Source organism: Ipomoea nil, unplaced genomic scaffold (genome assembly GCF_001879475.1).
Source record: "Ipomoea nil cultivar Tokyo-kokei standard unplaced genomic scaffold, Asagao_1.1 scaffold2144, whole genome shotgun sequence".
In the NCBI taxonomy this organism is placed as follows: domain Eukaryota; kingdom Viridiplantae; phylum Streptophyta; class Magnoliopsida; order Solanales; family Convolvulaceae; genus Ipomoea; species Ipomoea nil.
In genome coordinates, this window is record NW_017618572.1 from 1,576,337 (window position 1) to 1,601,325 (window position 24,989).

Here is a 24,989-nt window from a genome sequence, read left to right on the forward strand (position 1 = left end):
TACGGATGCAAAAACGACGTCGTTTTATTAAAAACGCGCGTCTCACTTAAAAAAAAAAATTCAGTTTCGATTCCCAGCAACAATATTATATTGTGCATAATTTGAACTATATATCTAGAATCAATGAACTAAAATTCCCGAATCGATGAACTAAAATTCCAGAATCTATGAACTAAAATTCCAAAATCTATGAATTAAAATTCCAGAATGAATGAACCAAAATTCCAGAATCTATGAACTAAAATTCCAGAATGAATGAACCAAAATTCCAAAATCTATAAACTAAAATTCCAGAATGAATGAACTAAAATTCCAGAATCTATGAACTAAAATTCCAAAATGAATGAACTAAAATTCCAGAATCGATAAACTAAAATTCCAGAATCTATGAACTAAAATTTCAGAATCTATGAACACATAATGCTGTTGAGGGGAATCGAAAGTGATTTTTTTTTTTTTTAAGTAGGATGCGTGTTTTTAATAAAACGACGTCGTTTTTTGCATATGTCATGGTGCATACGGATGCACAGCATAACGATCCTCCCATAGCCATACCATGCGCCATTGAGCTAAGCCCGATTGATAGTTCACATAGCCATATCATGCGCCATTGAGCTAAGCCCGTGAAGGCCGATTGATAGTTCCCATAGCCATACCATGCTATTAAACTTCAGTATTCAATTGCAAAGTCTGAATTTATAACATGTACATTTTGATTTATGCCTTGTATAATAATAAGACATTTTCAAATTTATCATTTTTCACTTTATACTTTTTCATTTGTTTAGAAACTATATTAACGAAATATTGCGTACTCATGATTATTTACAATGTAGTATATGTTCTATGCATCCATTTAAAATGGTAACTGGGATATCATCACTCTTCATAGTAATTGGCTTATTCTTAATTAACTTACTCATTGCAAAATATTTTCTAACATAATAATAATAATAATAATAATAATAATTATTATTATTATTATTATTATTATTATTATTATTATTATTATTATTATTGTTATTATTATTAGTATTATTATTATTTTTTATTATTATAACAACAACAACAACAAGAATAATGATGATGAGCATTTTTTTTTTATATTATTACTAGTTTTACAAGCGCATTGCGTGAATGGATTAATGTCTAATATTTATATTTAAATAAATATTTAAAAGTATATCAATTCAATATTATATAGGACTATAGCAGAAGTTCATATATAGGTAATTAAATGTCGAATTTATTTATTTAAATATGTAACTCAAAGTATATGAATGCAAGATAATATAGGAAATTCATTATAATTGTCATTATAATAAATGTTTGTAACTTTGTAAAGTTGATTGTCTAAATACTTGGTCAGGTCTCTCATATTCAGGAAATTGATGACTGCAAAGGACACACTTTTATTCAGGTCTCTCTTCCCCATCCTTAGCTTTATATGAAAGGATATGAGATTGTGTAATTAAATATTGAGTCTCAAACTATATATTGGGAAGGAGCCAGTTGTCACCTCCAACAGCCATGCAGCACCACCGACGAACTCTGAGACAGCTCCAGCGTCGTCAAGGCTAGGGGGGCAGTCCGCATCAGTCTCCGCCGTGCGCACTCCAGCTGCTGCGTCGTTTCCAGCCAGCGTTGCTGCCAGCTCGTTGGGATGTCGCCCGGCACTGTGTACCATCACCTTGAGGACAAGGTGATTTTGATGGGCGGGGAAATGATACAAGTGTTGCTGCAGTTATTATTATTATTATTATTATTATTATTATTATTATTGTAGTAGTGGGATGACCACTTCCTTAGGTAGTTAGAGCACTTTAAGGTAGTGGGTAGTTTTTATCTTCTATAAATAGATGCCTAGGTATTAGAAGAAGGGACATCTGGGAACTTTGTATGTTGGGCTTCCTATTAAATGGAAGATTGGGGGAGAAGAAGCACTCTATAAAAAACGGTTCATTTGGGGGAGAAGAAGCACTCCAAAAAAACGCTTCATTTGGGGAGAAGAAGCACTCCAGAAAAGCTTCGTTTTTATTCCTAAGTTTCTAAGCCTGTGACGCGATCCTAAATATCCTGGCCTATAACATTGGCCAAGTCTAGAAGATTAACATAGCTTAAATTGCATACAGTGAAAGACAACTCACCATTGAGTTTGTTTTGTGATGCAAAATAATAGCTTAAAAAGGGAGCTGATGGAATAGGAAGTGGCCCTTCTAGCAAGTTGAAGTGGAGATCAATAGTACGAATTGAATGAAGTTTCATTCTTTCCACACTAGTGAGGTGGTTGTGGGATAGATTAAGATACTGCAATGTGTATTGCCAGTTTGACCAAGCCCATTCTGAAATTCTTCCTTGTATTTTATTGTTAGAAAGATCTAGATACTCAAGCGACTTAGAATCTCTTAAAAAATCCAAATTCGTCAAATTGCACGAGACTAACCTCAATTCAATGAGGATTTCAGACCAACTGGTAGTGTTGGTTTTGCCACTGGAGACTACTGATAGGCTGTTGTAAGAAAGATCTAGACTTACAATTCTTTTGAGGATTGAGAACATGTTGAACTCTACAGTACCGCTGAAATTGTTGGATGAAAGGTAAGGGAGAACAAATTCTTGTGTTTTGAAAGTGAGGTTGGAATGGGTCCTTGGAGTTGATTATAACTGAGGTCAAGTAAGTACAGAGTAGAATGATTAAAAAGCCAAGAGGGTACTGTTCCATAGAATGAATTGTTTGAGAGATCTAAGACCAGCAGATGAGTAATGTTGGTGATGGAGGACGGAAATTGGGCAGTGATGCTGTTATCATTAAGAAATAACTTTTTCAACCTCCAGAGCTTTATAAACAGATCAGCAAAGCCACCTTTGACCTTCCAAATTGTTATCAGAAAGGTCTAATACTGTGAGTTGCTCAAGATCTAAAATAGTCTCTGAAACTTTACCACTTAATCCACAGTTTGCTAATCCCAAAAGCTTGAGTCTGCTAAGATTCCTAAGAGATTCAATAATGTTTGGAGGACATCTAGTATAGCTGAGATCCAAATATGAGAGAGACAAACTACTGTTCCATTTGGTGCTTGGAAAGTGAATTGAGAGATTTTTGTTGTACTGCAAACAAAGTTTTTGCAAATTTGGGAGGTGAAAGATGTTTGAGGGCAAACTTCCTTGTAAATCTGTGTCAGAAAGGCTCAAAGTTGTTATGGAAGAAGAGACAATAGGTGGTATAGATGAATGGATGTCTAATCCATCAAGAACTAGTTCCCTTAACTGTGTTGCATTTTGAAGGAGAAACATGAAATCATGATTTCCAATTTCTAAAAAAGAATTGTAGTAAGAGTCACTAAGATCAAGAGAAATTAAGGTGGGAAGATGTAAGATTTTTGAAGGAATTCGACAACACAATCCTGAGTTTGAAAGGTTGAGATGTGTGAGAAAAGAGAAGTCTCCAAATCTATCTGAAATGGATGACCCATCGAATCGATTCCATGCAAGGTTTAACTTTTGTAGATGAGAGAGGTGGAAGAGAGTGCTATCGGATTCAAATATTCCCAGAAGTAGACCGCAACTAAGATCAAGCTCAATCACTTGGCCTGTGGACTCGTCACATGTAACTCCATCCCACAAGCAACAATCAATGCTACTATTCCAAGAAATCGTTTTTGGATAGGAATTCTGGACACTTTCATAGGAATTCTGCTGAATGGAACTCTGGACACAATAATCTATTGGATTGGTATCTATTTTTAAGGACTGTTTGAAATGGAGTAGGGCAAGACGTTCATCATTTTGGCACAAAGCATATGCAGATAAGGAAACAGAGGAAATTAAAAAGAGGAGACACTGTGCTACAAATAGCAAGAGAAGGATTAGAGGAAGTTGGCTACTCATTTGCTTTAATTTCAAGTAAAAAATGTTGAAGGCAGAAAGTTTCTATGATTTTATTAAAATTGGCATCGCTATTTATAGATAAACTTATTTGGCTAACAAGATTAAGTTTGAAACTCAATACGAAATTCACCATTTTCCTTATATGTAAAAAAAATTAAAGATTATCTTTTAAAAACTTGCAATTAATTAAAGAAGGGAATAGAACTCCTAATTATTGTTACTGATGTGGAAATATCAAATATGGCATCCATATTGGAAGTTGACGGCATTGCTGCTTGCTGAGCTTGTACCATTTCATGCAAAGCTTGATTTTGTTCTTTTTTCTTGCATATTTTTGTTGTTTATTGTAATATAATGCAAGGATCATTTGCTTAATATTTTCTTTTTTTTTTTTTTATAATTTTTTTTTCTTTGTGGTTGCATTCTGTAGAGGGAGGAATATTATTATCTCTTAATTTCAGTTTTTTTAATCATTTGCATTTTCCCAAAACCAGCTCTTCTGCTATTGTTATATCACACAGCAGGACGCATAATGCATTGAGCGTCCTAAAAATCATATGTTTCGTATGTGTAGTCACCAAGTGGCCGAAAGTACCTAATTAGGCACTTTACCTAGTGCTTAATAGCACTCTTACAGTGGTTTAATTTGCACTTCAAAGTGCCAAATTAAATTGCACTTTCCATTAGTGCTACAAAAGCACTATCTACCAAAACACAATTTGTCTCAAATTAAATATACTAGTATAATTTGGAATTTTTGATCAAGTTAATTATAACACAATTAACAAAACCAAATCAACCAAATTTCCAAAACTAGTTGAACCAAACTCATATAGTCGTTCTTAGAATATTATATAAAATATTCAAACACTTGAGCTGTGACGCTCACGATTATATAGTTATCCCAATTTTTTTTTTTTTTGACAAATTAATCCTATTTTGAAATCTGTATCGTTCAACATGAATTAGAACCGAAGTTCTTTACAGGATTTCAATATGTAACACGCTTGTTACATTTTGTTCCGGCCGTTAAGCCATTTTAGCATTTTCCACATAATGCTCCGTGATGCACTACGCACCCTTATTGAATCTTATATATATATATATTAAAAATATCACACAAGAATATTTTGAAATATACAAAGTTCAATACACAAATGGAACAATTCATTTTATTCAACAATAAAATGTATCACAAGGATACTACAACATTTATTTAACAAATAAATAAATAGAAAAAATTACATTGGAAACCAATTTCCATTATTCCTATGTAGTAGTCCTTCGAACCCGTGTGCCTTGTTCCATTCTCAACCGTCCACTCCACAACGGGTGGTCCATAGCGCACATCGGGGGTACCTCGGTTGTGACCTCACTCGTCCAACCATCCACACGTTTGAAACATAGCGAAATTGTCCTCAACCTTTTCACCAGGATGACGATTCGCTTCATATTGGCATTTCTCCTTCTTCTCATAATCTTCTTGAAAGCTAAGCTTCCGCTTGAGTTTCCTTCGATTACGGTTGAAGTCATTGGTAACACTGCCATAGTCCACAGACCATGTAGTCATTACGCCATCATAGGATCCTTCGTGGCTTTTAGCCGATCCGTTAGACAACACAATAGGTACCAATTGTGTGTCACCAGCCACAGGTCTACCGGTTCGTGAACCAAAGTTCTCCGGAGCACCATCGTGTGTCTTTGCAACTCCCATGGAAATATCATTTCCAACGTTGCTGCCATCAACTGGCATCACATGTGCAACATCGTTGCCATTCTGACCATTTGAATGTGCACCTCCGGCAACATTCACGGATCCAATACTCTTGGAATCCAACGATTTGTTCATTATCAAAAGAAATAAGGTTTTAAGATTGTTGGTGATAATGAACCACAATGAATTTAATATCCCAAAAATAATATTTATATATATACACACACAAGTATATAAAATATTATTGGATATTTATCCGAAATATATATATACACACACATATATATAAAACGGATCCAAAGGTTATATATACATGTATATCTACGAAAAAGATATACCAATATATATATCAACCAAAATTGAAACTAATAATCCTCAGCTTATAAGTCCAATCCAACTAATATGTCAAAAGATGGAGAACGGATTTTTGCTTAAAAGCATAATCCAAAACAAGAAAGAAGAAGAAAGAAAGTACGAGTTAGGCAAAGTGTCTGTCTTTCCTTAAAACCTTGTTTGCCACCTCCCAGAAGTGCTAGGAGCGTTGTGGCCTAGGTTTCCCAGGATAAAACGTACAACGGTTCGACGTTTGAGCACCCAAACGAACGAACCCGGCGAACAAGAGCACGGGCAAAACATAGCTTCAAGAATGGAGTAGGAGCAAAGTTTTTGAGAAGAAAAAGTGCTTATCTTTGTGTGTTGTGTACTCTCGTGTTCTTCCCTCACTTGTTGTCTCTCACTATACAGTTCAAAAGACCTCTACTCCCACTACACTCTTATATAGGAGGTTGGTACTTAATAGCATCATCATGACACATTAACCAACATAAATTCAATTTAAAAATTGAATTATAACGTTTGAAACGGTTGTACTTATTATCGAAATAATATCAACGGTCACGAACTTAATATCCGATTAATTCGTACCGACCATAACGACCTGGTTCAAAATATCTGAGTGACCAAGAAGTTCGTACAAACCCGAAAATTTAACGAATTGGGACCAGAAACCACACCCGAGTGGTCCCCAAACACCGAAACGATGTAACACGAATCAATGCATATAACATTGATTCGTGCTCACTGAATCTAAAACCCACGAAAGGAGCACAAAACTTCAATTCCATGCAGCATTCGTCCATGCATATTTCCCAATCCAAAGCTTAATTAAGCTTTCAAAAATAAAGGAACATTCGTGCATGCATATTTCCAACATTCCCAATTTCAAAGCTTTATAATTAAGCTTTCAAAGCTTAATCCACTTAAGCACCAACTTTCGTACAGTGCAACAAATGTTATTAGAATACTAATTTTAATTAGCATCTAAACTTAAGTTTTTGACTTCTTTCAAATAGGTTCACTTTGAGTATCAATTTCTCATTCACCTATTATCCATTTTGAGCGTACATTATATCAAATTCTTCGTCTCACTACGAAGAACCCGAATCCACATTGACCCGACCCAAATCAGAAGTGGATCCCAAATATATTTGTACTACAAAATAATCACTCAAAATATCATTTTAATGCTATTTTTCCAACATGAGGTTCACGTATTTGGAAACAAATTGGGTGAGTCGTCTTCTGTGATATCATCTCATAAATCTTTATCCTTTGAGAGGATAGTATCAAAATATAAATATAATGCATACATATATTGAATAATATAATATCAATCATGAATACAATGCTTATTACTTACAAGGAAATTGTAATACTGTTAAAAAAAATGTAATATTTTTAAATTAAAATTTAATATTTAATTTAAGAATTGAACAAGTTAGTTATGAGAAAAAATTACAATATTAATAATGAATAAATTCATTAATTAGTAAAGTTTTGGCCCATAACGAGTAAAGGAGGCATTAGGCTTGGAAGGTGAGCAATAGTTATGCTGTGGAAACGTGTTCACGATACGCATGGTGAACACAGTGGTAGATTCATAATTTCTATATTGTAGATTCATAATTTTTCAATTTTTTAATTTTTTGAAAGCGTATATTCATAATTATGTTTTTCATTTGTTGTTAACGGGATAGATCCATAATTTCTAAGCTGTAGATTCATAATTTCTATATTGTAGATTCATAACATCTATACTGTAGATTCATAATCTATGTACTGTAGATTCATAATTTCTATACTGTAGATTATAATTTCTGTACTGTAGATTCTTAATATCTGTAACAACAAATTAAAAACAAAATTATGAATCTACGTTTTCAACAAAAATAAAAAATAACAAATTATGGATCTACAGTATAGAAATTATGGATCTAACCCTGTGTTCTCCATGCGCATGGTGAACACGTTTTCACAACATAATTTGCGGAAGGTGAGGTAGCAAATTAAAAAGAAGTAAAAGGTATAACCAACAAACCAAGCTACTCAATTCTCATCTACAAAGGCACAATCGATTATACATATTCAAGTGAATGGCGATGTGGCAAATAGTGGGGTACATATGTATGGTCAAGAATGAAGACAAACCAAAGTCGTACACTTGTCAAGCATCTGGAAGGTTTCAACACTATATAAGGGGCCTCATGTCTCCCTTTAGACATGACCCCTTGGACCATTACAGCACTCCTAGCTTAGTGGCTGGTGGTCCTAACTTTCAACCCATAAACTAGGGATAGGCCAGTTAGGTTTGATTCCTAACTACGATATTATCATTCCTAGTCCCCTATTAGAATTTTAATATTTTTTTTTAACCATTGTCTAGGGCATTTGATTGCGGTATTTTGGGGCAAACAAATAATACCCGGAGTATTCGGGTTGTCGAACCACAAGGAGATGGGGTACTAAGCACTAGCTACTAAGTTACTCATATGAAACTAGTCTGAACGAAACTTTAAAGTTGGGTAATCGTAGAAAATAACAAGCAGAATAAAATAAATGACAAGGTTTTGTAAACAATAGAGCAAAACGGGATTCTTGGGATCACAATGTTTAATCATCTAGTGCCAATTAATGTTTGTAATATTTAGTTTGGAATTAAGACTTATATGGGAATGCAAAGTGGAATAGAATTACTCCCGTAATTTCTACCACTATTGAATTTCCACTCCCGTGGCTTAAACACCCGATAAGATCGAAGATCAGCATTCAATTATTCCCAATTACTACCATCTCTCGATGCGCAACAATCTAGAATAAGATCCCCCCAATAAATTCCCCTTTCCCAAGGTCCAACCATTAGGTGCAATCGTGTGTACCCTAATTTATGCCCCAACTCTCGTTGGTGACACAAATGTTGGGTAATATGGTTCAAAATCCCAAAAATAATAATAATCCTACGGAAAGATTAATATTATATGGGAAAACAGAAAATTGGGAAGGAAAAGGTTGAGTGTTTGGGTATAGGTTTAGCACGAGTTCGAACACAAGGTTCTTTTCCTTAAAACCTTATTTGCTACCTCCCACAAGTGCTAGGAGCGTTGTAGCCTAGGTTTCCCAGGATAAAACGTGCTAAGATTCCTTGTTTAAGCACCTAAAAAAGGAACCCGGCAAACAAAGCAAAGTAGAGAACACTAGTTGGTAAAGAAGAGAGTAGAAGCAGAAGTTTTGAGATGAAAAGCTACTGGAATTCCTTTGTTTCTCACTGTGTGTAAAATGCTACTGCTTCTACCTCTCTTTATATAGGGATGTTGGAGTGATAGCATTCAACATGGCCATTAAATTGGTGTTAAAACCAATTGTGTAACACCTGTAACGGTCACCACTAAGTAGGATTAAACTCAGAATTTAAAAATTGGAATTAAAACAGTATTAATTCCGTAACAGATGAGTTTAATCTTCTGCACTTTCGGGTTTCAGACCGTTGGGGTGCAGGTTCACACGAGAGCACACGGACCAGGCAACACGAGAGTACATCTCTCGTGTGCACTGTGGTGCAACCCGAGAGTGCACCACTCTCGTGGTCACAGAATGCACGAGAGTTGTGCTCTCGGTGCACCACAGCCTCTCTTGCTCCTCTGTAGCACGAGAGTAGGTCACAGATGCACGAGAGTTGTGCTCTCGGTGCACCACAACCTCTCTTGCTCCTCTGTAGCACGAGAGCGAGAGCACCACAACCTCTCTTGCTCCTCTGTAGCACGAGAGTAGGTGCTCTCGGTTCGGTTCCGGCCGAACCAAGTGACTATATCAGTTGGAAAATGATACCGAAGTTAGGCATAACTTAGCCCGCAAGGCCAGCCCATTTCCGGACGACATTCGTGCCCGCAGGTGCCGGCGCACGCGAGCTCGGGCTTGATGTCCTCTAGTTGGATTTTGATTTGCACCCCCCCCCCCCCCCGCGCGAGAGAGAGCATCTATGCTATACAATTCTACAAGCTTGAAAAGAGCTCATGTATATAAGGGGGGCAAATCTTGTTTAATTTCCAAACCAATGTGGGACAAAGTCCTACATTTTCCCTTCATTTCCTAACTTAAATGGGTCTACTTTGAGAATCAATATCTCATTCACCCATTATCCGTTTTGAGCGTACAATATATCAATCTCTTCGTCTTACTACGAAGAATCCGAATCCACTTTGACCCGACCCAAATCGGAAGTGGACCCCACTGATAATTGTACCACAAAATAGCCACTTAATATGCCATTTATGCCATTTTAAGCTAATTTTTCCAACAACAAACATGGCTATGAAGCTAGTAATTTAGGCCTTTAATTACCAACAACAACAGATTAAAACAAGATTGCAACACAAATCATAAAACCAGGGCCGGATTTGGGGCTGTGCAAGCTGGGCTACCGCACAGGGCCCCCAGTTTTAGAGGGCCCCCAAATTTTAGAGGCCCAGTATAGTAGTATACCTAATATACCTCACAAATTAAAAAAAAAAATTCTGAGGAATAAACTGATCAGTTTTCTCCATTAATTAAACGAATTTTTTTTTTCTTACAATTAAACCGATCAGTTTTCTCCAACGTTAATTAAAATTTATGAAAGAATTAATTGAGCAATCAATAATGTTGTTTCCCGATGTTTCTTTGTCTTCTTTGCCGATTCATGATTGGCAGGGCCGCAGAGGATTGAGAGGAATAAGTTCAGAGATTCAGAGTTCAATTCATCTTAGTCTTCTACTCTTCTAGTCTTCTTCGACGTCCACACTTCTGCGTTTCCGGCAAAGACTGCACACTCCACGAATTTCATCTTAGTCTTCTACTCTTCTTATTCTTCTAGTCTTCTTCGACAATTCTGCACGGATTCACGGAAATACGGAATCGGGAAGACTGGAAGCGGTGAAGTCTTCAATCTTGAACCTGGGCGTTTCTTCCTTATTTGCATCTTTGTTTTTAAATCATATATATCATTATTAGTTAATAGTTATCACGCCGGCAAGGCAGTACGAACTCTGGACTCAGGACTTATTGGATTCTGTGCTTTTCTGGACTCTGGACTCTGGAGTTCTGGCTTCTTGCCTTCTTCCTTCTGCGGTTCTGCCCCTGGTCACTGGTAAGCAACTCAGCAATCATAATAAATTTATTCTGCGTTTTGTTTTAATCAATTTTTTTTTTGAAAAATTGTTTTAATCATTTTTTTTTTGAAAAATTGTTTTAATCAAATTTAGTATGCATTTTGGCACTTTTTGCAGATCTTGTTGTAGATATTATAGATTCTGTTGCGGTGTACTCGGTGTTGGCTTGTTACCGGGAGACGGGGAGAGGCGGGAGTGCTGCTGTGCTGGTCGGCGTGACGGCAGTAAGGCAGTAACCGACCAAGACAATAAACAAAAAATAAGGACTTTTCAATCAGGTTGTTTCAATCCTTTTTAACTTTTAATTTTTAATTTTTAATTTTATATGTTATATGTGTAATGTGATTGCTCCTTGCCTCTTTGTTAGAATATTGTTGTTTGATAACTTTGATTTCAATTGCTGAATCTGTGAATTGCATATTATGGCTCCCGGCATTAGGAAATATGAATCTGGCTATGAAAAACGTAAGAAACAAAAAAAAAATGAAGAGTTACAACAATTACAAAGAGGAGCATTAGATAAGTTTATAATTAAAACACCACAAATTTTTTCTGAAAATCCAAATGTTGGTGTTGATGTTGATAATGAAAACAATGTGGATAATCATGATACTAATGTTGAAAATGGTAACAATGTGCATATTAATATTGAAAATATTGATCAAGTAGAGAATGAAAAAATGAATAATTCACCCAACAATGATGATGATGCAGATGCTTTATATGAAACTAGCAATTGTGATATTTTTGATCCAAGAAATTGGGATGGACTTGATTCGAAAATGATTGATTTATTAGTAATCAATGGTCCTAGAGAGATAATTCTATTGTAAAAGGTCCTAAAGATAAGTTTTCTAGGCGATTTAATGCAAATTTGTATACTAGGGTCTTATCAAATGGCGAAAAATGTGATAGAGAATGGTTAGTTTACTCAAAAGAGCTTGATAGAGTTTTTTGTTTTTGTTGCAAAATCTTTAAAAATGGTATTGGTAGAGGTCAATTAACAAATGAAGGTTTCAATGATTGGGCTCATATTGGTGAAAGACTTAGAGAACATGAGACATGTATGGAGCATATTAAAAATATGACGACTTGGTATGATTTGCGTCAAAGGTTTAAGAAAAATCAAACCATTGACAAAGTCGTTCAAGGATTAATTAAAAAGGAGAAAGATCATTGGAAAAGAGTTTTGTTAAGAATTATTTCTTTTGTTAAGTTTCTTGGCAAACGTAATTTAGCCTTTCGGGGTACTAATGAAAAATTGTATCAAAATGGCAATGGAAATTTTTTAGGCTTAGTTGAGATGGTGGCCGAATTTGACCCTATTATCCAAGAACATGTTAGGCGTATTAAAAATGAAGAAATTTACTTTCATTATCTTGGTCATAGCATTCAAAATGAATTAATATCTTTGCTTGCTTCCTCGATGAAATCTGAAATATTAAAAAAAATAAAGCAAGCAAAATACTTTTCTGTAATACTTGATTGTACTCCTGATATTAGCCACAATGAACAAATGTCATTAATAATAAGATATGTTGATGTCTCTACACATCAAGTTAATATTGAGGAGTCTTTTTTAGGATTTTTGAATGTGAATGATTCAACTGGACTAGGTCTTTTTAGTACTTTGCAAAATGAATTGCATCTTCTTAATCTTAATATTTTTGATATACGTGGACAAGGTTATGATAATGGGTCAAATATGAAGGGTAAACATCAAGGTGTGCAAAAAAGACTTTTAGATGAAAATCCTAGAGCTTTTTATACTCCATGTGGTTGTCATAGTCTTAATTTAGTTTTATCTGATATGGCAAATGCTTGTAGTAAAGCAAAAGATTTTTTTTGGAGTTATACAACGTATATATACAATTTTTGCAAAATCTACCAAGAGATGGGGTATTTTGAAAGATAATGTACATGGTTTAACTCTTAAGTCATTATCTTCCACTCGTTGGGAGAGTCGTGTTGAGAGTGTTCAAGCCATAAGATTTCAAATGGTAGAAATACGAGAGGCTTTACTCCAAGTTGCAGATGTTGATAGTGATTCCTTAGTAAGAAGTGAAGCTAAATCTCTAGCAACAAATGAACTTGGTGATTTTGAATTTTTGGTGGCTATAGTAATATGGTTTCATATATTGTATCGTATTAATTTTGTTAGCAAGTACTTGCAATCCAAAGACATGCTTATTGATGTTGCTTTCGAAAAAATTGAGGAATTGATTTCTTTTTTTGAGAAATATAGAGAAAGTGGTTTTAATGATGCCTTGAATTCTGCTAAGGAAATTGCTATTAAAATGGATATAGACCCCGTTTTTCCTAAGAGACGTGAAATCCGTAGAAAAAAACAATTCGATGAAAATTCAAATGCATCATTAGAAGTTTCATTATCTGCAGAAGATTCATTTAGAGTTAATTATTTTTTTTTCATTGTTGATCAAGCTGTTGTTTCTCTTAAAAGTAGGTTTGAGCAATTTCAAGAGTATGAGAAAATATTTGGTTTCTTGTTTAATTCTGACAGGTTAAGTTCTTTAGATGATATGAGTTTGAAGTCTTCCTGTAGTCATCTTGAAAATTCTCTTAAGCATAATGGACATTCGGATATTAATGGAGATGAGTTGTATGTGGAGTTAAAACTAAGAAGAGAGTTGTATGTTAATGAAAAACTAGGACCCATTGAAATTTTGAAAGATTTGGAATTGTTTGATTGTTATCCTAATGCAGTTATTGCATACAGAATTTTATTAACTATTCCTGTTACTGTTGCATCTGCAGAAAGAAGTTTTTCCAAGTTGAAATTGTTGAAGTCCTACTTACGCTCTACAATGTCACAAGAACGGCTTAACGGATTAGCAATGATATCTATTGAAAATGATCTTTTGGATAAAGTAGATTATGAAGAGTTGATTGATGAATTTGCATCAAAGAATGCTAGAAGAACATCTGTTTTTAAATAAAAGATCTCTAATTTGCATTATGTTAGAATTTTATTTATAATAAATAAAGTTGTTTGAATTTTTCTTCTTTATATTGAAAATCATATATTTAACGATATTGATTTTAAATATTGCGCTTATACTTTTGATAGAGACCGTAGGGCCTCATTTATTTAGGAGCACAGGGCCACAAAAGACTAAAAAACGGCACTGCATAAAACCAAACATAAATATATTAAGAAATTAACGAACTAGGCACATAGGTTCAAAAACAAATTACCCAAAAATCCCTAAGGGTTTTAGCCACTCATGGCCATAATAAGAATCAATACAACGTTTAAAGATAAACAAATAACAAAGGGAATAAGAGAAAGAGTGAAAGAGTTCTCCCGAATCTTTCTAGCCAGTTCTCTACTCCAAAGCTAGTTGTAAATCTTCAAATTGGTCCTCTTTGTGCATTGCTCTTGATTGCCTTCCAAAACCAAAATCTGGAAAAAAAAAAAAAAAAAAAGAACCCTAGGGTTGATGGAAGATGATCCTTTTATAGTAGCAACCCAATGGAATTAATTTAGGAAGGTTCTAAAATTTCAGCTTTCCGCAATCTCGACGCTTCAAGCCTCTAATCTGGGCGACTCTTGAAGCTACTGGAAGAACCTTTCCGCGATCTCGACGCGTTGAGAATTTCCAGTAGCTTCAAGAGTCGCCCATATTAAATATTTATTTATTTATTTATTTACATGTATATGCATGTGTGTGTGAGAGAGAGAATAATAATAATAATAATAATAATAATAATAATAATAATAATAATAATAATAATAATAATAATAATAATAATAATAATAATTATTATTATTATTATTATTATTATTATTATTATTATTATTATTATTATAATAATAACAACAACAATAATAATAATAATAATAATAATAACAATTATTATTATTATTATTATTATTATTATTATTATTATTATTATTATTATTATTATACAAATACATATTTATATTTATATTTATCTTATACAGTTAATTTTTTTTATTTACATTTACACATATATATATATATATATATATATATATATATATATATATATATATATATATATATATATATATATATATATATATATATATATATATATATATATATATATATATATATATATATATATATATATATATATATATATATATATATATATATATATATATATATATATATAGGGAAGGGTTCAGGTGCGGGTATAGCTTCCCGTGCGGTTGTGCGGTTAGATCTGAGCTGTTGATCAAATTTAGATCAACGGCTCAAATCAATAAAAATTAAAAAAAAAAAAAAATGCGTGTCTGGAAGAAAGAAGCATAAGCTAAAAATGACGCACCTTAAGTGATAGAAACATGCACCTTAAGTGTTAGATCTTAAGCACAAACTCACGCACATTAAGTACAAAACTTACACACATTAAGCACAACCCCACGCACATTAAGCACAAAACACACGCACTTTAAATATTAACTCACAGACTTTAAGTTTCAACAACTATTGACATTAAGCACAAACTCACGCACATTAAGTACAAAACTCACGCACATTAAGCACAACCTCACGCACATTAAGCACAAAACTCACGCACTTTAATTATTAACTCACAGACTTTAAGTTTTAACAATTACTCACATCAAGCACAACCCCACGCACATTAAGCACAAACCTCACGCACCTTACGCACAAACCACACGCATATTAATCACAGATCCGCTCACCTTAATTTTGACCTAGATGCAAAAATTACAAAATTGCCACCGCATTTTTTTTTAAAAATTTTGGTAATCCTGGACGTTGATTTAAGCGAGATGAATAGCCCAGATTAAACCGCACAACCACACCTGGACACCTTAACCGCACCAGAACCTAATTATATATATATATATATATATATATATATATATATATATATATATATATATATATATATATATATATATATATATATATATATATATATATATATTGGTAGGGAATATCCCGACCGACATAAGCTCCGCCACGACCGGCTTGCCTTTGTCTTTCTCTTTTGATCCTTGCAGGTAGCAGGTCGGGCTTTTTTCATAGAGATCCCGGTCGGGAACGGCCGGAAGTTGCCCGAACGCTGGTGTCGACCACCGAGCGGTAGCCCTTCGACGAAAGAGCTGGCACAAGGACACAAAGGGACGCGTGGCGGTTCTTTATGCTGACAGGCAGGGCACCCGGGAGGTTGACACGTGGTGGCTACGTGGAAGACATGCCGAGCGGCCGGAATCTTGTCCCCGGCGCGACGGCTATAAATACCCACAGTAGCTACAGTGTAGAGGACTTTTGGACGATCGATAGGTTGCTGTTAGAGAATCCCGACCGCACTCAGTCGGTACTCAGAGCAACCAAGTAGATTGTACTTAGGGCCTTTGCCGTGATCAATAAAGATTTTACTTGCTTTAATTGGTCTCGTGTTATTTTATATTGCTTACGTATAATTAGCAGTATCATTTTGGCGCCGTCCGTGGGGACCCGTGCAACAAGCCAACGTTTTGACGAGCACCCGGTCTCATTTCCAACCATGTATCCGTGGGCACGTAACAACTTTGCTGATGATCAAGCAGATGCGGCGAGCTCATCCGACCACCATGCCACCCAACAGCAGGGTCAAACGGTAGATCTCAACCTTAATCTCTCGCCACCACATCCATCAAACGCATACCCGGCCGCCCAACAGCCGGTACACTACATCCAACCGGGATACCAGCAGCCCGGACAGCAGTATCAGCAGCAAATGATCTACCCCGGTCAATATCCATACTCGGTCCCACCTCAACCATACGGGTATTGGCCAGGCCAACCGGTATATTACACACCACCGGTCGGTTACGCGCCATATACACCTGCGTACACGACTCCAGCCGCCGCCCCTCCAGTATACCCGGCCGCTCAAGTAGAGCCGCAGCATCAGCCCACTACCCGGGCTCGACGCTCGGCTCGTTCGCGGTTGGGGTCGGGGGGTGCTGTTGCGATGGAGGCGCCGCAGGCCCAGCAGGAGGAAGAGGTTCCCGCCCGAGTGGAGGAGCCTGAAGAAGTTGCCCGAGCGGTAGCTTTTGACCGTCTTCGACCAGAAATGCGGCAAAGATTGGGACCCCAAGATCCAAATCGCCGGTCAGAAGACGAGCACATGCAGGACGCTAGTCAGGAGGCCTCATCCGGGCATAGCGGGTCGAGATCACATCGACGTCGACGCGCTCGGGATACAGCCCAAGCCGCCCAGAACGCCGAGCTCAACGAGACCCGAGGATTGCTCTACAATCTCCAGGCTGAAGTTGCGCAGCTCAGGAGTGCGTATCCTACCGCACCCCCGGCCGACCGATCGACCCTACACCAGACGCCTTTCACAGCAGCGGTAATGGCTCAGCCTTACCCGCTCGACTTAAAGGTCTCGGGAGAGAAGAGTTACGACGGTCGGACAGATCCTGAGGCTCACGTGAATGATTTTTTCAGCAATATGATGCTGAAGGGCGTTTCAGACGCCGTGATGTGCAGGGCCTTCTACTCGACCCTCACCGGTCGGGCGGCAGAATGGTTCCGAACCCTGCAGCCGGGGTCAATCGACAAATTTGAGACCCTGGCGATCAAGTTTGTACGGAAGTTCATTACTTCCAAAGTGGTGAGGAAGTCCTATATGTACCTCGAAAAGGCCAAGCAGCTCGAAGGGGAAAGCTTGACCGACTTCCTCATCAAGTGGAAGGCAGCGGTCGGGGAGGTCGAGCCCATGGATGATGCGACCGCCACTCACATGCTTCACATCTCCCTCCGGGCGGGGTATCTGTACCAGGATTTTATCCTCCACCCCCCGACCACCTATGAGGAGGCCCTCCGAAGGGTCACTGATTATGCCAACGCAGGTGAGGCGAATGCTGTCAAGCGCTCGCAAGAGGTCGGCTCTTCGTCCCGTAAACCGGCCAGCCGGGCAGAACATCGATCGGGAGATGACAATCCCCGACCCCGCACCAGGCATGGCGAGTTTACAGCCTTGAACCGATCCGCAGCGGAGGCCATGCAATATGCCCAGTCCTGCAATCTCATCAAACTTCCCCATCCCGATCGAGACGGCCCTGACAAGAGTAAGCATTGTGCTTACCATCGATGCGCCGGGCATGACACCGAGGAGTGTACCCACTTGCGCCAATTATTGGAAGATTTGCTCAATTTGGGAAAATTGGACAAGTGTGTGGGAAAGAGAGAAGACAGCAAGAGAAATACCGATCAGAGGGATCACAGGCGATCTCATCACCGCTCTGATCGGTCGGGTCAGGACCGAAGAGACGATCGAAGGGACGATCGTCATGATGACCGACGGGACCTAGACCCTCCATCCGGTAGCCGCCCATCCGGCAAGCCCACCATCCATGTCATATTCGGCGGGCTGGAAGATGCATCTCGATCGAGGACGAATTGTCCTGTCGCGATCGTAGATTCTCGGGAAACTGGGAAGAGGCAGAAAATGGAACCCATAACCTTCACCCTTGAGGACCAACCTGCCAGCAGTGATCACGGCATGGAGGCGCTCGTGGTCACGATTGACGTTAAGGGGACGGATGTCCAGAGGGTTATGGTTGACACGGGCAGTAGCGTGAACGTCCTATACTTGGACGTGTTTGAGAAGCTTGGCCTTGACAGGAAGGAGCTGACTCCGGTCGGTGTACCACTGTCAGGATTTACCGGGGCTCTTATCTACCCCGAGGGAAAAATAACGCTCCCGGTCGAGATCGGCACGCCTCCAAAGTCGATCCAAACGGAGCTGGAATTTGTTGTGGTCAACCTCCATTGCGTCCACAACATTATCTTGGGCCGACCCGCCATTATGAAGATCGGTGGGATAATTTCTATGCCCCACCTGTGCATGAAATTCCCCACCCCTCACGGGGTCGGCGTGGTCCGTGGCGATGTCCAATCCGCCCGGAAGTGTTACACCCGAGCGGTTAATAGGCGTGATTCCGGTCCATCTTCCCGGGTGAACACTATAGCCAAAGAGGAGGCTAAGGAACGGAAGGAGCAGCCCGAGCCTTCCGAAGAGATAGAAGAAGTTCCCCTGTCCGAGGGCCGCCCTGACAGGAAGATTAAGATTGGCCGTGCCCTCACTCCCGAGCTCCGAGCGGAAGTTTTGGCCGTACTTCGGGAATACGCTGATATCTTTGCGTGGGGGCCCGAAGACATGCCCGGGATCGATCGGTCGGTCATCTGTCACAAGTTAGCCGTCGATCCCGCAGCAAAGCCGGTCGTGCAGAAAACACGACACCTTTCCTCCGATCGCCGTGAGTTTGTCAGGGAGGAAGTCAAAAAGATGGCGGCAATCGAGCACATCCGTCCGGTGATTTATCCCGAGTGGGTGGCAAATATCGTTCTTGTCCCGAAGCCCCCAGCATGGAGGATGTGCATCGATTTCACGGACCTTAACAAAGCCTGTCCGCTCGACCCGTATCCTCTACCGAGCATTCATCAGATGGTCGACGAGACGGCCGGGGCCGAATTAATGAGCTTCATGGATGCCTTCAAGGGGTACCATCAGATCATGATGCACCATGAAGACGAGAGCAAGACAGCCTTCGTGACCCCGGATGGGCTGTATTGTTACCGAGTGATGCCGTTCGGTCTGCGGAACGCAGGAGCCACCTACCAGAGGATGGTCAACATGCTCTTTGCTGATCTGCTGGGCCGAACGATGGAAGCTTACATCGACGATATGTTGGTCAAGAGTCGGGACCGATCCGACCACACTCGGGACCTTCGGGAGTGCTTCCAGATCATGAGGAAGTACCAGTTGCGGCTGAACCCGACCAAGTGCACATTCGCGGTCCAGACCGGCAAGTTCCTCGGCTACATGATGACCAAGAGAGGAATTGAGCCCAACCCGGCCAAAGTAAAAGCAATTCTGGACATGCAACCACCTTCCACCGTTCGGGAAGTCCAGCAATTAACCGGTCGGTTGGCAGCCCTCAGTCGGTTCCTCTCCAAGCTAGCCGAGCGCGCTTTACCTTTCTTTAAGGTATTGCGGAAGGTTAACGGATTCGTCTGGGACGAAGAGTGCCGAGTGGCTTTTGACGAGCTGAAGGAATATCTCATGTCACCAATTGTGCTCTCAAAGCCCGAGCTCAGAGAAGAGCTAGACGTGTACCTCGCAGTCTCCGATCGTGCAGTAAGCGCAGTACTGTGCCGAACCGATCTGGAAGGGGTCCAGCGACCGGTGTACTATGTAAGCCACGCGCTACATGGTCCCGAGCTCCGGTACTCCCGGCTCGAGAAGGTCGTCTACGCCCTCTACATTGCCGCGAAGAAATTGGCTCCCTACTTCCAGGGTCGAGCGATCCGCGTGTTGACCGATCAGCCGATCGGACCAGTCCTCCGCACCGCCTCTTCATCCGGTCGCCTAGTCAAGTGGGCGTTAATGCTGACCCAGTACGCGATCGAATACCGACCAAGACCTGCTATCAAAGGTCAAGCCCTTGCTGACTTCTTGGTCGAGTGCACCGCCCGGGATACTCGACCCCCCGAGGTTGCGGATCCCGATGCTAAGTGGTGGTCGTTGGCTACTGACGGGTCAAGTAGCAAAAAAGGAGCAGGGGGAGGAGTAGTAGTCACGAGCCCAGAAGGATTCAAAGTCTATTTTGCTCTCATATATCAGTTCCACCCGACCAACAACGAAGCCGAGTTTGAGGCATTTGTAAATGGTTTGCAGTGCGCTCGGGACTTGGGGGCTGAATACATCCGAGCCCAAACAGATTCTGCGCTCGTGGTCGGGCAAGTTCTCGGGGACTATGAAGTCAATGGTGAGCGTTTGCAGTTGTACCGAGACCTTGCCATGGAAAAGCTCGCTCAGTTCCGGGGGTATACCGTCCGACACATACCCCGGTTGGATAACGCCGATGCGGATATCTTATCCAAACTGGCCCAAGACGCCCCGGAACACATGTCGAAGATAGCTCGGATCTTGGTGATCCCCAAACACAGTATCCACCGCCTGCCGGTCAATCCAATCCAACCGGTGGAGGACAGCTGGATCACCGATCTGAAGGAATACCTCGAGCACGGTCGACTCCCAGACGACCCACAGCGTGCTCGAAAAGCCAAGTTGAGAGCCCCGAGGTTCCAAGTCTTGGATGGCCGTCTTTATCGGCGATCGTATGGAGGCCCCCACTTATGCGGTGCCTGACCGCATTCGAGGCCGAGTTAGTCATGAAGGAGCTGCACTCGGGAATCTGCTCCTCACATCAGGGAGGTCGATCCCTGGCCCGGCGTATCATGTTGATCGGGTACTATTGGCCGTCCCTCCAGCTAGACTGTGAAAAGTTAGCTCGGGAATGTGAGACGTGCCAACTGTACGCCCGGATGCCTGGACGACCGGCAACGTTCTACCAGCCAGTCACGACCGCAATTCCTTTCGCTAGGTGGGGGGTAGATATCTTGGGCCCCTTCCCTCAGCTCTCCGGTCGGAGAAAGTTCGTGATCGTCGCCATAGATTACTTCTCCAAGTGGATAGAAGCCGAGCCCTTAGCCACGATTACATCTCAGCAGTGTGCTCGCTTCCTTTGGCGCAATGTCATTTCCCGTTTTGGCGCACCCGTGCATCTCATTAGCGACAACGGTCGCCAGTTTGTGAGCCAATACTTCCAGAATTTCTTGGCCACGATCGGGACGACTCACGTCCGGTCGTCGGTCGCTTACCCACAGGGAAATGGACAAGTGGAGAATGCTAACCGGACGATATTGGAAGGTCTGAAAAAGAAGTTACACTCGGCCGGTCGTAGTTGGGCCGATGAGTTGCCATATGTCTTATGGACTTACCGGACGACCCCGAGGGAAGCTACTTCGGAGACCCCTTTCGCCCTGGTTTACGGAGCTGAGGCCCGACTTCCGATCGAGGCCTGGATTCCGACCGATCGAGAGAGAACCTATAATGCGGAAGAGAACGAACACGCGATGGCCGTGGACCTTGATGGGGTCGAGGAAAAACGAGAGCTAGCCGCTCGGCGTATGGCCGAGTACCAAAAACGGGTCAAGAGTTCGAAAGACGTTCGGGTCAACCCTCGTTATTTTCAAGTCGGAGATTACGTTCTACGACGAAGGGAGGCCAGTCAGCCTTTAGAAAGTGGAAAGCTAGCTCAGAACTGGGAAGGGCCGTACATCATCAACGCTGTCATACGGCCGGGTACATACCGATTAGAGACAACAGCTGGTCGGCTAATCGAGGGGACTTGGAATTCCGAGCACCTCGTTCTTTTTAGGCATTAGTCTATTTTTTGTATTTTCTAGACGAAGTGGGGGCTCGACCTGCGAGTTAGCCCCGGTCGTCATTTCTATGTAAATTTTATGATTGTAAAATTAATTCAACCGCCTGCGAGCGGGAAAGTTTAATGTATATACGATCGATGATTGCTCCACCGTTTATATGCGGCGGCCCGATCGGTTATTTTCTTTCACCTTCGTTACATGCAGATCAGTTCAACATTCATCAACCGGGCGAAATCTATCGACCGGTCAAAACACGCTCCACATTGGCGGACACCCAAGTCATGCCACTGATCGGGGAAGCCAGGAGCTCTCAGCATTATTCCCCGATCCGTCCAACTTCTGTCCACTATTGCACCCACTCGTGCCTCGAGCGCACAATAGTGTGGGGGCTGGGATAAGGAAGTATTTGCAGGCCCATCGCTCGGTTACATTCCGACCATAGGGGCTTGTTTTCGAAACCTTTTCGACAAAGGCCCGGAGATTGGGTAAACCCGATCGGTTGGCCAGATTTGACGTCGAAATATCGAACGCACGGCCAGGCCATAAGGTCGTAAGGTCGGGCGTTGAGCGGATCGAGTATCGCGAGACCGGGTCTAAAGGCCAGGTGGTCGAGTGATCACGATCAGTGTGTGCAAATTGAAAGCAAGGAAACAAGAGACGAGCGACGCAAGATAGAGCAAAAAACGAATTTTATTAACTAGCAAAAGCTGCCCGGTACAATTCGGGACCGGGCTCCCGATCAATGATCATTACAAAAAGAAGAAAGGAAGCCTAGCCTATTTCCTCGTCTCCTGAGCTCCCACAGCCGCCCCCTTCCCGCTCGAGGTGACCGCCGTTGATGCCCCGGCTTCAGACGCCTTGGCTTTTGGGGCGAAGGGAGAGGGACCGGGATCGGCTAGGTCTGGGGGTAATACCGAGAGGACCAGTTGAAGGTCTTCCCCGTCTAGAGCCTGCTCCAACCGGGAACGGACTCGTTCAAGCATCTTCCGTTTCCCGGCTGTAAAGCCCCAGCGACCGAACGAGACGATCAGCTCTTCCCCGATCTCTGTTCCCCGGGCTGCTGTAAGGAAGGCCGAGCCCAAGTCCTTGTCTTTGAAGGCTGCCCGCGCCAGCTCGCTCGGACTCTCGAGCTGAGCCTTCAGCTCCTTGGCCTCTCCAATCGCCCGACTGGCGACCTTCTCGGCGAGGACCCGCTCCTCGTCGCCCTTCTTCAGGGCCTTCTGCGTCTTCTCCAGCTCGGCCTGGAGCTCCTTGATCTCCTTCAGACGACGAGCGGCCGTCTTCTTATGATGATCAGCTTCCTCGGCCAGCATAGCCTGACCTTGAATGAGTTGGGTCGCCCGGGAGATCTGCAGTACAAAAGGGTATTCAGGGTTAGCCCGGTCAAAGATACTTGGGCGAAGAAAGATTATAAGTTGGGAAACTCACCTCAGCCAGGTCGTGGCCGATCCGTTCAGCCACCTGGGTCGGGGTCATCTTCCCCAGATCCACTCGGGCTGGCGCGGCGTTGCCGATCCGTGCCAGCACGGACGTAGAATCCCTCTCTCGCCCGACCGAAGGGCTCGGGCTGCGCTGCTCACGGCGGCGCTTCAGGCTGCCCACCTCGGTCGCCCCCTGGTCGGCGACCTTCTCCTTGCCCCGGGCGACCTCTACCCGGGTGACCAGGACGTCAGGCTGCTCGACGACGAAGCCCTCACCCGTCGTCACGGTCGAGGCGCTCAGAGGTCGGGCAGAGGGAATCTCCTTTTCCCCAGCCGCTTTGGTCTTGGCCTTCTTCTTCCCGCCGAGGGAGATCTTGGCGGGCGGGGGAAGGGCGGTGTCTTCATCACCGAATTCTGCCATGGCTGCAATAAAAAGAGCTAAGTTAGCTTGATCAAAAAATGAAGCTAGGTCGGGAGGAACAACTCGAGCCAAACCTTTCTTCTTTCGTTTCGACGGCTTGGCGACCGTCACGCCCATCGGTACGGGCAGATACTTCTCGCTTAGCTCGTACGTGGGAGGCGGGAGCTTGGCGGCTGCGAGACTCTCGGCTGTCCGGAAGATGGAATACTCGTGTATTTCACTCGAGATCCGAGTGACCGTCTCCTTGAGCGCCTGAGTCACGCTCGGCACCACTTGCTTTCTGAAGTGGCTGCTCCAAGTGCGGTCGACCGGGAGGATCCAGGGGTCGTATTTGATGGAGAAAATTCGATTCTTCCACCCCTTGTTGTTCCCGGGCAGGCCTTTGATGGCGCACATATCTGCTCGGGATTGCAGCATCAGGAACCCGCCCCCGTAGCGGCCCGGGAGAACCTTGATCTGGTAAATGAAATTGAACAGCTCCATCGTGCACTCGGCCTCGTGCCGAGTGCATATCTGCGGGAAGCAGGCGAGGATCCGATGTGCGTTCGGGCAGATCTGAGCCGGAACGACCCGATAGTATGCTAGAAAGGCCGTCAGGAGGGCCGGGAAGGGAATGGCAATCGGGGCCATTAGGGAGTCGTAATGCATCCCGATCCACTTGCCCCGATGCCTGTCAATTACATTCCCCAGCTGCCGGCTCGTGTCGAACTCTACCCGACCCTGGAGTATTTCAGCAATCCGAGCCGCTTCGCCTTTGGTCAGCAGACTCATTTCTTGCTCGACACTCTCGCTGTTCAAGAATTCGAGCTCGACGGC

At 41.9% G+C, this 24,989-nt stretch overlaps 2 protein-coding genes across 2 annotated transcripts; one reads left to right on the forward strand and one right to left on the reverse strand.

Moving 5' to 3' along the window:
- Positions 1–2,850: 2,850 nt before the first annotated feature.
- LOC109148601 (receptor like protein 30-like) lies at positions 2,851–3,888 on the reverse strand. Its single transcript, XM_019296335.1, has one exon. It carries the CDS (start codon positions 3,886–3,888, stop codon positions 2,851–2,853), a length of 1,038 nt encoding a protein of 345 aa, XP_019151880.1.
- A 9,191-nt stretch (positions 3,889–13,079) lies between these two features.
- LOC109148602 (zinc finger MYM-type protein 1-like) lies at positions 13,080–14,039 on the forward strand. The gene has a single exon (XM_019296336.1). It carries the CDS (start codon positions 13,080–13,082, stop codon positions 14,037–14,039), a length of 960 nt encoding a protein of 319 aa, XP_019151881.1.
- The last annotated feature ends 10,950 nt before the right edge of the window (positions 14,040–24,989 follow it).